General features: G+C 47.9%; 1 protein-coding gene across 1 annotated transcript in view; it reads right to left on the reverse strand.

The window, feature by feature from the left end:
* Window positions 1-277: 277 nt before the first annotated feature.
* SMARCD2 (SWI/SNF related, matrix associated, actin dependent regulator of chromatin, subfamily d, member 2) overlaps window positions 278-13558 on the reverse strand; it is a 67165-nt gene continuing 53884 nt past the window's right edge. Inside the window, exons 8-13 of the mRNA XM_044297541.1 lie at window positions 10902-11063; window positions 10583-10680; window positions 5069-5204; window positions 4833-4955; window positions 3632-3733; window positions 278-2538 (exon numbers count right to left, since the gene is read on the reverse strand). Coding sequence (XP_044153476.1) covers window positions 2485-2538; window positions 3632-3733; window positions 4833-4955; window positions 5069-5204; window positions 10583-10680; window positions 10902-11063 — 675 coding nt within the window. The 3' untranslated portion in view covers window positions 278-2484. The remainder of the gene's footprint in view (window positions 2539-3631; window positions 3734-4832; window positions 4956-5068; window positions 5205-10582; window positions 10681-10901; window positions 11064-13558) is intronic.

A 13558-nucleotide genomic window follows, 5' to 3' on the forward strand; every position in this document is an offset into this window, starting at 1 on the left:
GACCTTACATGTGCACTTGGCAGATGAAATGTTCATATGTGTCCGTCTTGCTGACAAAAATGATTTTAATATAATTAGCCTTTATGACCAACGGGGCATTGGCATTACTCCTAAAGGCTCTGCTTTCTCTGCAACTGCTGAGCCCTCTACACTTAGTTTCACTACCTGGCCCTGTCAATCAAAGTGCAGAGAGAGCTGAGCTTCTAGATGTAATGACAACGCCCCCGTTTCTCCTGAAGTCTTTCACATATTAAAACCTCATTTTTCTTAGCCATTCAGGCACATATGAACCTGGGACCAACACAGATGCCTTCAGCTGCCACGTGCACATGTAACAGGTCAGCCGGTGTCATAGGTACAAAGCTGCTCATAGATGCCCTTCAACTCCTCCAAAGCCAGAAAAGAGACTGGCTACCACGTCAGTAGAAGTGACTTTCTCAATGCCACTGCACCCAATAATAACCCAGTCAACCACTAGAATCCTCATTAGTAAGTGGGTGACTGAAAATTGCTGCATGTAGAGAGTTTTGTGGCTTATCCTAAAATACATTCAAGCTATTAGACACCTTGTTCCTATATCCTATCTTTTTTTTCCTGAATAGACCATTATAAGGCTTGTGAACCAAAATAATAATTTGCATCTGCATACATCCATAGGACATGCCCTGAGAAAATATGGCTCCACGTCGCATGCTCCATTATATTTTGCAAGGCAAATTCCCAGCATCAACCCCAACGCCTTAGTTCAGGGTATGGTCACAAGGGGCGCATTTTGCAGTGTTTCAGCAGTGAAATTGCCACAGATTTCAACTTTTGTCCTGCAACGAGTGAAACCAGCAGAGGAAGGCTTATATATTGGACATGCTGAGGATTTAAACTCCGCATTGTGTGAACGAGATTTCTGTAGTTCTCACTGACTCTACTGCTACGGACTTGCCGTATGCAAATCCACAGCGCGTCCGTCCCGTGTGGCTGTACCCCAAGTCTTATACACAGGAAATTATATGATGCACCAGCAGAAAGACAATATTCTTCTTGCAAACATGGCTGCTGGTGATTTTAGACACAGTAGTGCAAAGATTGTATATAGTTATAGCCATTTGCATAATAAAGTTATAAAACAGACACCTTTTAGAAAGGAAAGTATAACATTCACAATATCCTCAAACTACAAAAAGAAAACCAAAACCTTGTACCCAGCATCCTCCATTGGAATATAGTGCAAATGGTGCCTTCTGCTTAAACTAATGCCTGTAAAATTATCACTATCTGTGATTAGAAGAGAGTATCTAACCTTACACAGACTTTCTACTATTCACAGGGTTATTCCTGAGCTTTTCTTGCAAGGACAAGTATTTCTGGAGATATAAAAATAGCCACTTGGGTTTGGCACTTCAGCCCATGTATACAGACTGTTACTTGTTCTGTAGATCTACTACTTTTAGCATGCATTCCCTTCAAAAAGTTGCTAAAGCTAAAAAAAACAACTTAGGCATAAACAGATGATGCAGCGCTAAATGTGAGCTGTTTGGCGTTGCCTTTAATACCTGGACTGAACTTAGACCACAGGACCTCATCGGGTCACAGCTTTATGAAACCTGCTTTGGGCTCGTTTTAGGCTCTGTGGAACTTAGGAAACTGAACTGTTCTGATTCATATTTGGTCCAGCAGAACCACAGTGGTCTAACGTGTTATTTCTGGAATATAGCCACTTACACACCCCCCCCCCCCCCCCCCCCCCCCCCAGCTATGGACCTTGTTTGATCTTTACTCCTAGAAGTGTTTTTTTTTTTTTTTTTAAATAAATCTGTTGCATGTTCTGATTGTCTCTTTACATCCATGCACTATATATATTATGTATATGAAAAGTGATCTATTGTGCGACATGCTTAACTATATGACCTAAGGGTATGGCGACACATAGCAGGCCTGTAGTGGATCTGGTGGCTGGTTTTTGTGGCACAACTGCAGCAGATCTTCCACTGCTTTCAGCAAACTGCCAGTAAAACCAGCAGCAACAGTTGACATGCTCTGGGTTGAAAACCTGTAGCACAAGCGGGACGCTGTAGGTTCTCTGTGTGTGGAGTGGATTTTTACATCTGCAGCAATTTGCTTGTGCTAAAATTGCTGCAGTTTTCCCACACACAATTCCACGGAGGAGAATCCACAGCATTTACTACATGTGTGGCCATACCCTAAGGTGTGCATTTGCCCCAAAAGCTGCTGTGTCTGTGGAAAAGCAGGAATGAAACATCAAGAAGAGAGTAATGTGTGATTTTAGGTTATGGCATTGATTGTCTAAAGCAAAGCCTTTATATATATAAAAAAAAAAAAAACACGAAGGCAGCATTTCCCTCTAGTACCTGAGAACCGACACCCAGTCATTCCAAGGTGTCTGGGTACATAACAAAGATTTACAGGTATAGGACATAACAATTAGGCACATGGAATGTATATATATATAAAGAGTTGCTGTAGGACTGTTTAGGTGAGACGAATCCCCAGAACCTGCTCAAGTTCCTGTCTCCTTTGCTGGACCTAAAAACAGAAGAAGAAAAAGTGTCAAGTTTGCATTTAAAATATTCAGTAGATTATTTCCAAAGAAAATGTAGCAGCATCTTACAACTGCTTGTGTATTCCACATTTTATGGATCAGTATGTCCCAACCATTGTTAGAAATGCCTATTCTTGTCCGGACAATAGGACTTTTTTTTTTTTTTTTTTTTTTTTTTTATACAGGGTCACAGACTGGACATAGGGATGCAGACAGCATGTGGTGTGCTTTCTGCAACTTTTGCGGCTCCATCAAAATGAATGGGTCCGCATCCGATCTGCAAAACATGTGGACTCAAAAAATAAAATAAATTGTGTGAATGGGGCCCAAGTCAAAGTTGACTGAATCAGCTGATTTAATGTTACAGCCGAGGTCTCCAACATGCCTGAGTCTTTGCTTCCATGGGTGTAAGCCTGACCACTGAAGTAAACATGCATTTTTGGATCTAACTAAGCCCCGTATATTCAAGGGGAATGAATAGCTGTGGATTTGCTGACAGCCCTTTAAAAGGATATTCCCTATTTAAAGAGGCTTGACTATAGATTATCTATCCTTAGAATAGGTTACTAATATCAGATCGGTAGAGGATCATGTCTGAAAGGGTATCTGGACTGTGTATCAGGCACAGTGCTGCACATTGTGTATAGTCTGCCTGGTCTTGTAGCTCAGTCCCATTCCCTTAAATGGGACTGGGATGCAGAAAGTGACTAATGAAAGTGGAGTCAAAGGTCTATAGAAGAGGCCACCTTCCTTGAGTGTTGCAGGCCCCTTCAAACAGATGACTCCTGTGGTGTGCTCTGAGTCAGATCTCCACCGATCTGATATAGACTACCTATTCTAAGGATAGATCATCGATATTTAAGTCCTAGACAATCCCATTGACGTGTATAGCCAATTAAAGCTTGTATTTTCTGTGGTGGTAATTTATTATTTCTAAGCAGGTCAGGTGCAGAGTTTTTGTATGGTGGATGTAAATGAATGCATTAGGAAATCATTCCATAAGGGTAACATGAGATATAATAAAGAGATGAGAAGTTCTGAATGGGATAGAAGGTTTTTTAACTACAAGAACCAGACCTTGAAGTAGATGTGTCTCCCCACAGCTTCTTGAGCCCACGGTTGCTGGTAGAACTCGGAGCGTCTTTCGTCCTCGGGATTTCCCATCATATCTGTCATAATCTAAAAGAATCAACAAAATACAAATGTAAGCAATCATCTGTATCAGTTTAAAACATAGATCCTGATTTTTCATAATCTGGCGGTCTATAATAATCCTGTGCGAGGCCGGAAGCTGTGCCTAATTTATAACCAGGTGTACGCCTCTTCATAAATTTGGCGCATCACCGGCAGTGTTGTACGCCTAAACTGGTATCTACACCAGATTTCTGTCGTCTTTAATGTGAGAAAACTGGCATAAATGTGGTTGGCTCGTGGGCACCGCCCTCGTCACAATCTCTTTTTGGGAGTGTTAAGGGGCGCCAAAGGCGCACTCGATCTCCCATCAGCCGCAGACCTGCTGCTTAGCTTCGGGAGCGAGGATCTGTGTTTGACCTCGTTCCCAGGGCAGCTTTGCTAGCTGGGAGGCTCCCTGCTCCTAGGTCTGCCTTGAGCGCCGAGCTGATAACTCGGTGCTTGACTTGTCTGTCTGTCATGTGACGCTAGCCACGTCACATGACCCTCAGACCCCACTATAAATACAGGCAGCCTGCTGGCCACAGGTTGCCTGTTAATTCTAGGTTCCTGGCTATTTGTTGGACTACTGAATACTCACCTGATCCAGTTCCCTGACGATCCTTTGCCTGCTCCTCCTGTACTGCGCATCCCTCCTGGTATTGTGACCTCGGCTCCCACCTGACTACTTTTTGCGGACTCCTCTGGTACTTCTCTACTCTCCTGGTATTTGACCCCGGCTTCTCCTGACTATTATTTGCTTAACCCTTTGTACTGCGTAGCTCTCTTGGTTCTGACCCGCTCCGTTCACATTCAGTTATTTGTCTTGTCTGTTTTCCCAGCAAGTATCCTAAGTTAGGGACTGCCATCTAGTTGACCCCTGTCATTAGGACTTGCGAGGCAAGTGACCGTCGCACGAAGGCAGCGGAGAAACCACACATGCGCAAATATTTTTGCATAAGTGGTGTGTAAAAAGTCGCAAACAAAGGTGTTTTTTCAAAGTGCATTTTTTTCATGCCATAAAACTGGTGAAAAATGAAGATAAATCAAGCCCATAATTCCTTCAATAGACCTACAACCAATGTGAGTGAGCAGATTTTTGCATTACCTTGAGGTCTCTGCTTTGGGATTTGAGCCAGTCCTGGATAAATTCCTGTGGATCATTGCTGAAGCTTAACATGAAATCTCTCTGTGTCTTCAGCTGGTTGATTGATTCGATTGTCTCATGAATCTGAAAAGGGGTAAAAGTTAGGAAATACATTTCAAAGTCAAACCAGTTTGTAACCCAGGAAAAGGACAGGTTGTTGTCTTTTATGGATCTTCGCATAGGATTGTGAGTCTAACCTTGGCATCCAGGCTGGCAATCTCCTGTTGGTTTGTAGTGGAAGCAAGAAAGTTACTCATTTGGGACTTTAGGGGGTCATCCACTTCCACCTCAATGTCATAACAGGCTGTCTTCTTCTGGTCATTTGGATCCACACTAAGAAAAAAACAAGATTTTTGTATAACTTACCAGTAAAATCTCTTTCTCGCTCTTTCCTTGGGGGACACAGAAGACCTTGGGTATAGCTCATCTCCCTAGGAGGCGTGACACTAAGTGAAAACTGTTAAGCCCCTCCTCCATCAGCTATACCCTCAGCCTGGAGAGAGAGAGACTGCCAGTTGCGTGTCCAAGTAGTGAGAAAAGGCAAAGTCCAACAAGTGGAAACAACAAGCCAACTACCCAACGGGTAAACAAAACTCGGAAACCGTGCAGAAAAAAACCAATGAATGGGTGGGTGCTGTGTCCCCCAAGGAAAGAGCGAGAAAGAGATTTTACTGGTAAGTTATACAAAAATCTCGTTTTCTTGCCCAATTTCCTTGGGGGACACAGAAGACCTCGGGACGTTCAAAAGCAGTCCAAGAGGGGAGGGACCACAGCACCAAGGCGAAGCACCCGAAGGCAGCAAGGAAATGCCACCTGCAAAAACCAGGCGGCCCAAGGCAGCAGCCGCCGCCGAAGCCAGAGTACGCACTCAGGAGAACCTGGTAAAGAGTGCAAGGAAGACCGTGGCCACCCTGCACAATGACATGGCTGAAGCCCAATGCCTCCGGCCCCGGAGGCACCAACCGCTCTGGTGAAATGAACGGTGACACCAAAAAAACAGAACCCTGCCCTTGAGCAGTAACCACAGCAATAGCCATTTGGTTAAAGCGGAGGAAAGCACCCAGGAGCCGTTAACCTTGGCGCGGACCTCCTGGAAACAAGAGACCGAGCGTCGACAAGAGTCGGAGACGTCCAAGCAAAAAAACCGCAGACACTTCAAGTAACAGAGTCCCAGTCGCAGGTCCAGGCCAGACTGGAGAAGACCGAATCATGGGAAGAGAAAGGCAGAATTGGGTGAATGCCCAGCTTCCTAAAGAACCCCAGGGAAGACCCTAAGTCAGACAACAGAACCTGGACGAAGCACGGCCGGGAGCGAACACTAGTGTGCTCGCTGGACTCGTCTGGGCAGATGGGAGGAAACCCAATGCGAGTAAGCGCAAATCAGTGACACGGGCAAAAAGGTTGGGAAAACTGGTCCCGTCGGCCCCCGAGCAACGCCGTCCCGAATCCACGCGGAGTGGGGGAGCAGATGGACAAACGGAAGGAACCGAAAAGGGACCGGCCAGTATCCAACAGACTCCAGGACAAGTCAGGCTAAAGTCCTTGTCGTTGTAGCCACCACAAGAAGGTGTTCTACAGTCCCGGTGTGGGGGCTTGAAGGGTAATCTTGACAGAAGAAAGTAGGCCCGCCAGGTTACCGAGAAGGTAAAGTCCAAGCAGGACCATCGCCCAGAATGGTAAAAGTAATCTGCACCCAGCGGGAGGACAGAATGCGGCAAACCCGGTAATAGGCACACAGCTAGTACAGCCAGTGTGAACAATGGAGACAGTACAAGGTCATAAGGAACACCGGGACCATCCATATGAACAACCATGGTTTCCCCAGGGGGGAGGGCAGTGAAGGAACAGCCCCTGAAGCCTGGCCGGGGCAGAAGCCACATCGGAGTAAAACTGACCCAGGAGAAGCCAAAACAGAGCCGTCGAGAGAAAAATAGCCGAGAAGACGGATGACAGCCTCCAACCGCAAGGAGGAGGAGTGGGCAACAGGGAAGCCACAGGACCGCTCAAAAGCAGAACTCCGCTACTCCGAGATGTCCGGCTCACCAATTCGCAGAAGGCGAATACCCTAACGAATCGAAAGTGGAGGTCCCTGAGACCTGGGTAATCGAGCAACCAAGAGAAGTTGGGCGACCTGCTCGAAAAGAGCGGCTAGAACCTGGTAGCAAAACAAACTGAAGCACGGAGGGTGCCAACAGGAAGGACTCAAACCAAAACGCATCCAAGAGGAGGAATGGCAACAGGCGAGGGAACCGTAATCCCGCCAGAGCCAACGTAGACTGCGAGGGACGCTGGAGACAGCACTCTCGACCATGTGACCGCTTGCGCTGGGAAGCAATGCCACAGGGTAACTAATGGGTACGCATCTAGGAACCACAAACACTCCCCAGGCGGAAGGGCCAACGAATATGGTGGATACCGTCACGACGGAAACACCAAATATACCCTCCGAACAGAGAATGGATACCACCCAGCTCGCTGCAGTAGAGAGCAATAGAGCCCGTCCAGGCCAGGTGAACAGAAAGATCTCTTCAGAGAAGAATGCCAGGCCGGCGGCAATCACCGTATCCCAAGAGAAAAACGTCAAGTCGCAGGAAGAATGGAGGCATACGTACAAGCAGCCCCATAAGCAGTGAGAAAGCCAACCCACCTACGGAAGGAGAAGGCATACACGGCCCAACAACAACAAGTCCACCCATGGAATGAGGGGTGGTCACGCACAAGGCCAGCACCGTATCCAATGGGAGTGCAAGCATTCCACCCATCTTAGAGGCCAGCAACGTATCTGGTGAGAGTGCAGTATGCTGCCCAGAAGGGGGAGCCATGCCCATGGCCAGTATTGCAACCAGGGAGAATGCGAGCACCCCGCCATGGATGGGGGTCAGGCACCTGGCCAGCAGCACACTGGCGAGAGAACAAACACAGTCAGTGAGAGTGTGTGTATGTTGCCTGAGGAAAGGAGACATGCCCATGGCCGGCAGCGAATCCAGTAAGAGTGCCGTACACCGCCCACGGAAGGGGGAACATGTATATGGCCGGCAGTGGATTTAGTGAGTTGCAAGCATCCCACCATGGAAGGGGGTCATGCACGCGGCCAGCAACTTACCAGCGAGAGAACGACCCCAGTCAGTGAGGGTGTATGCATGGCGCTTGAGGGAAGAAGGCATGCCAAAGGCCGGCAGCGAATCCAATGAGAATGCAGCATACCGCCTATGGAAGGGGGTTATGCACATGGCCGGCTGCCCAGCACCATAACCAATGAAGTGCAGTATTCCGCCTAAGGAAGGGGGTCATGCACAAGACCGGCAGCGAATCCAGTGAGTGCAGCATTCCGCCTATGGAAGGGGGTCATGCACAAGACCGGCAGTGAATCCAGTGAGTGCAGCATTCCGCCTATGGAAGGGGGTCATGCACAAGACCGGCAGCGAATCCAGTGAGTGCAGCATTCCGCCTACGGAAGGGGGTCATGCACATTGCCGGTATCAAATCCAGTGAGTGCAGCGTTTCGCCTATGGAAAGGAATCACGCACATGGCCGGCAGTGAATCCAGTGAAAGTGCAGCGTTCCCCTATGGAAGGGGGTCGTGCACCAGACTAACACCGTATCTGGTGAGAGTGCAGATTCCACCTATGGAAGGAGGACATGCACAAGACCGGCAACGAATCCAATGAGTGCAGCATTCCGCCTATGGAAGGGGGTTGTGCACATGGCCTGCAGCGAATCCAATGAGTGCAGAGTTCTCGTGCACATGGCCAACACCGTATTCGGTGAGAGTGCAGTATTCCACCTAAGCGGGGGGTCATGCACCAGGCAAGCCTGCAACCCGAGAGAGTGCAGTATCCCGCCTAGGAAGGGGTTGTCTGCACATGGCAGGCACCATAGCTGGAGGGTGACGAACTCTGCCTACAGAAAAAAAGAGAGCGCATGCACTTGGCCAGCGCTGTATCCCGGAGAGGGCAAGAACCACTTAGAAGGGAAACATGCACCAGCCGGGGAGTGCGACACCATGCCGCTCATGGAAGGAGCACGCATACAGGCGGCGCTACCGAGATAAGGCTGCAGCGTCCTGCGCAGCGCACAAGAAATCCATTAGTTAATCATTTTATGCATTTCTAAATAAAAAATAGCCTCACTGAGGCAGAAAGAAGTACCACCATACAGGTGCCCAGCATAGAAGTAGAGGGGGGAGGGCGCGCCAGCCATATAGGCCCATCGGGAGCCGCCGGTACCCGAAGGGTTAACAGCCAACCAACCTGGAAGGGAGGAGGAGGTGGCGCCGCGATCCCCTGGGGGCGGGGAACCTCCAGGCGGGAAGGATTCGCGCCCGGAGAAGTTCCCGCCCCCTCCAACAGAGGCCGGAAGTTTGCGGCCTAGCAGGCCGTGAAGCCGGGGCATAAATTTTCTGCGGCACCCGGCTGACCGGGGCCGCACAGGAAACCGGAGCGGACTGCCCGGACAAACCGGCCGCGGAAGCCCACCCCGCGGACCGGAAGTCAGGGGCCCGGGTGGAGCGCCGGAATGCGGCCCAGTAGGCCCGAAGCCTGGGCCAAAATTTGCGGCGCCCGGCCGACCGGAAGTCGCCGACGGCCGGCCGGAATCGTTGGAGCATCGTGCTCAAGCCAAATGCCGGCCGCGGGAGTCTACCCCGCAGGCCAGAACAGTCGGGGGCCGGGAAGGAGTGCCGGAGTGCGGCCCAGCTCGGAGGTGCGGCCCAGCAGGCCGGGAAGAAGCGCCGGAGGTGCGGCCGAGCAGGCCGGGAAGTAAAAACCCAAGCAGCACTGCCGTCAGGAAAAGGCCCCCGGTCCAGAGCAGCGCATCGGTGAGGGGATGGGGGGACCCTGAGACTGGGTGCCCGTGAGGATGCGAGCACAGCGTTCCCAGGAGGGACGCCGATAAGTGAAGGGAGGCGATGTGGCTGCCTATTCGCAGCATTCTGCTGCTAAAATGTCCCATGAGGGCCAGAAGGGAGGAGAGGGAGCAGGAGTAGAATGTCGCCCCGCAGCACCCCAGGGGCCAGCCTAGGTCCAGCAGTGACCGAAGGGTCCAGAGGCCCAGTATGGGGGGGTCAGGCACGCAGGAGACCAGGGTGGGGGACGTAGGGCTGGAGAAGCCACTCTCTCACCATAGTCGTCTTCACCCTCGGTCCATTCCAGCAGGGTCGCCCCTTCAGCTACTGGCACCGTAGTGGCAGGACGCTGGGAGAGGGACTTGGCGTGCGGGCGACCCTTGCGCTGGCGGGATGTAGGGGAGCTGGGCTGCCCTGATCCACCTTGTCTTCTGTGGGGGAGGCAGCAGTGCGGGTGACCGGCACTGGTGCAGCTCAACCCCGGGAGAAACAGAGAGGTCTAGTGCGTCTCTGTTGTCCCTGATGATCTGGAACAAAAAGAAAAGAAAAAAGTAAAAATCAAAACTTAAACAAGGAGAAAACAGCCCTGCAGAGCAGGGAGTGTCTTGCCTCCTTGGACACTAAGCAAAAACTGGCAGTCTCTCTCTCCAGGCTGAGGGTATAGCTGATGGAGGAGGGGCTTAACAGTTTTCACTTAGTGTCACGCCTCCTAGGGAGATGAGCTATACCCAAGGTCTTCTGTGTCCCCCAAGGAAATTGGGCGAGAAAGGTGAATAACATACAAATAAAAAAACAAACCTAATATATTTATTTATAAAGGATAACCTTCAAATTAGCATAGGAATTATTTTTTTATTTCTGTGCTTACCTAATGGTGTGGTTAATTATTATGGGGTCTGGGTGCTGCAAGAGACTTGCCAGCTTCATGGGAATGTCTGAGAATCTCATTCGGATACAGTTAAAGATCTGTGGAAACCAAAATAAGTGAAAAAAAATAATGTGCAGCAGCCAAAGAGACAACGGGTGGAGAACATTAGGGAGTTGTTACCAAGGCTGTAGCTGTTGTGAGGGAGATGGTATACAGTATATGATCCTGTACATATTAAGTAGTTTTCTGGAAGTATGCCGCTGTAGTATTATCTAGACTAGGTTTTGGCGTGTGAAGACCAGCGTGTAATGACTCCTACCTGCCTGAAGTAGCGGTTGCAGTTGATGTATTCCTTCTCATGGCTGTCTTGCAGCTTGTTGTTCTTAATGTACAGCCAAAGAGCCTGCATGATATTGGCACGGGTCTGAGTGTGAACACCCAGCAGGCGAGCCAGGCGGGTGTCCAACTTATACTGGGGAGGCTACCAAAGTAGTATGGAAGAAAGAGAAAGGAAACAACTGTATTTAAATTACGTATCACATATATATCGGATAGTTTTTTTTATTAACAATTTTTCAATATACAGAAATAAAAAAAGACCCCATCAGAGGATAAAGAAGTAGGTACATACAATCCCATTGGACATTCAGGTTGTTAGAGACATTTTCATAAATCACATCCAACTTTCAATATCACAATCGAATGATACAGAAAACTACCCTTGTAACTGTATTACATATTAGTATAGAATAACCCCCCCCCCCCCCCCAACAATAAGACGGGCACCACATCACTAATATAGGTATAGTGTATCAGAGCACCGAGGAAGATATTGCCAACACTAAGTATGAGCTCAACCTCCATTCCTTCTAAGAAACTGTTCAGTAAGTACCTCCACTCCAAGTCACCTACCATAACTTCCCTTCCCAGTTCCGGTCACGCGTATGCATGTTCCAAAACCGCATGCATCTCAGAGACCACTCCTCCCAACACGGCCAAGAGAACCATAAACCAAGCTATGTTGCAGCGGTCCTATACGCTACCCATTTGTCCCATATTTTGGTAAACTTGGCCAAGCATTGCCTTTTAATATACAGACGTGGACAAAATTGTTGGTACCCTTTGGTCAATGAAAGAAAAAGTCACAATGGTCACAGAAATAACTTTAATCTGACAAAAGTAATAATAAATTAAAATTCTATAAATGTTAACCAATGAAAGTCAGACATTGTTTTTCAACCATGCTTCAACAGAATTATGTAAAAAAATAAACTCATGAAACAGGCATGGACAAAAATGATGGTACCCCTAACTTAATATTTTGTTGCGCAACCTTTTGAGGCAATCACTGCAATCAAACGCTTCCTGTAACTGTCAATGAGACATCTGCACCTCTCAGCAGGTATTTTGGCCCACTCCTCATGAGCAAACTGCTCCAGTTGTGTCCGGTTTGAAGGGTGCCTTTTCCAGACTGCATGTTTCAGCTCCTTCCAAAGATGCTCAATAGGATTGAGGTCAGGGCTCATAGAAGGCCACTTTAGAATAGTCCAATTTTTTCCTCTTAGCCATTCTTGGGTGTTTTTAGCGGTGTGTTTTGGGTCATTGTCCTGTTGCAAGACCCATGACCTGCGACTGAGACCAAGCTTTCTGACACTGGCTAGTACATTTCTCTCTAGAATTCCTTGATAGTCTTGAGATTTCATTGTACCCTGCACAGATTCAAGACACCCTGTGCCAGACGCAGCAAAGCAGCCCCAGAACATAACAGAGCCTCCTCCATGTTTCACAGTAGGGACAGTGTTCTTTTCTTGATATGCTTCATTTTTTCGTCTGTGAACATACAGCTGATGTGCCTTGGCAAAAACTTCGATTTTTGTCTCATCTGTCCACAGGACATTCTCCCAGAAGCTTTGTGGCTTGTCAACATGTAGTTTGGCATATTCCAGTCTTGCTTTTTTATGATTCGTTTTCAACAATGGTGTCCTCCTTGGTCGTCTCCCATGTAGTCCACTTTGGCTCAAACAACGACGGATGGTGCGATCTGACACTGATGTTCCTTGAGCATGAAGTTCACCTTGAATCTCTTTAGAAGTCTTTCTAGGCTCTTTTGTTACCATTCGGATTATCCGTCTCTTAGATTTGTCATCAATTTTCCTCCTGCGGCCACGTCCAGGGAGGTTGGCTACAGTCCCATGGATCTTAAACTTATGAATAATATGTGCAACTGTACTCACAGGAACATCTAGTTGCTTGGAGATGGTCTTATAGCCTTTACCTTTAACATGCTTGTCTATAATTTTCTTTCTGATCTCTTGAGACAGCTCTTTCCTTTGCTTCCTCTGGTCCATGTCGAGTGTGGTACACACCATATCACCAAACAACACAGTGATTACCTGGAGCCATATATATAGGCCCAATGGCTGATTACAAGGTTGTAGACACCTGTGATGCTAATTAGTGGACACACCTTGAATTAACATGTCCCTTTGGTCACATTATGTTCTGTGTTTTCTAGGGGTACCATCATTTTTGTCCATGCCTGTTTCATGAGTTTATTTTTTTACATAATTCTGTTGAAGCATGGTTGAAAAACAATGTCTGACTTTCATTGGTTAACATTTATAGAATTTTAATTTATTATTACTTTTGTCAGATTAAAGTTATTTCTGTGACCATTGTGACTTTTTCTTTCATTGACCAAAGGGTACCAACAATTTTGTCCACGTCTGTATACATACCTTTTTCCGGGCGGAGGATCTCGTCCATTCCTCTCAAAAATTGGGCACCAGATGGGGGCAGGGGTCTAAGCCAGAATTTCGGTTTTTAATGTCCAATATTCCCAGCACACACGTCCTCGGACCAGGAGGGACCACAATTTGATATGCTTCTTTAATACGAGTAAACACACCTGTCCAAAAATCCCTAAGCTCTGTATATTTCCAGAAGATGTGCATCAGGGATGCAGGATTCCCCCCA

This window comes from Bufo gargarizans, chromosome 6 (assembly GCF_014858855.1).
Source record: "Bufo gargarizans isolate SCDJY-AF-19 chromosome 6, ASM1485885v1, whole genome shotgun sequence".
NCBI classification, from domain to species: Eukaryota; Metazoa; Chordata; class Amphibia; order Anura; family Bufonidae; genus Bufo; species Bufo gargarizans.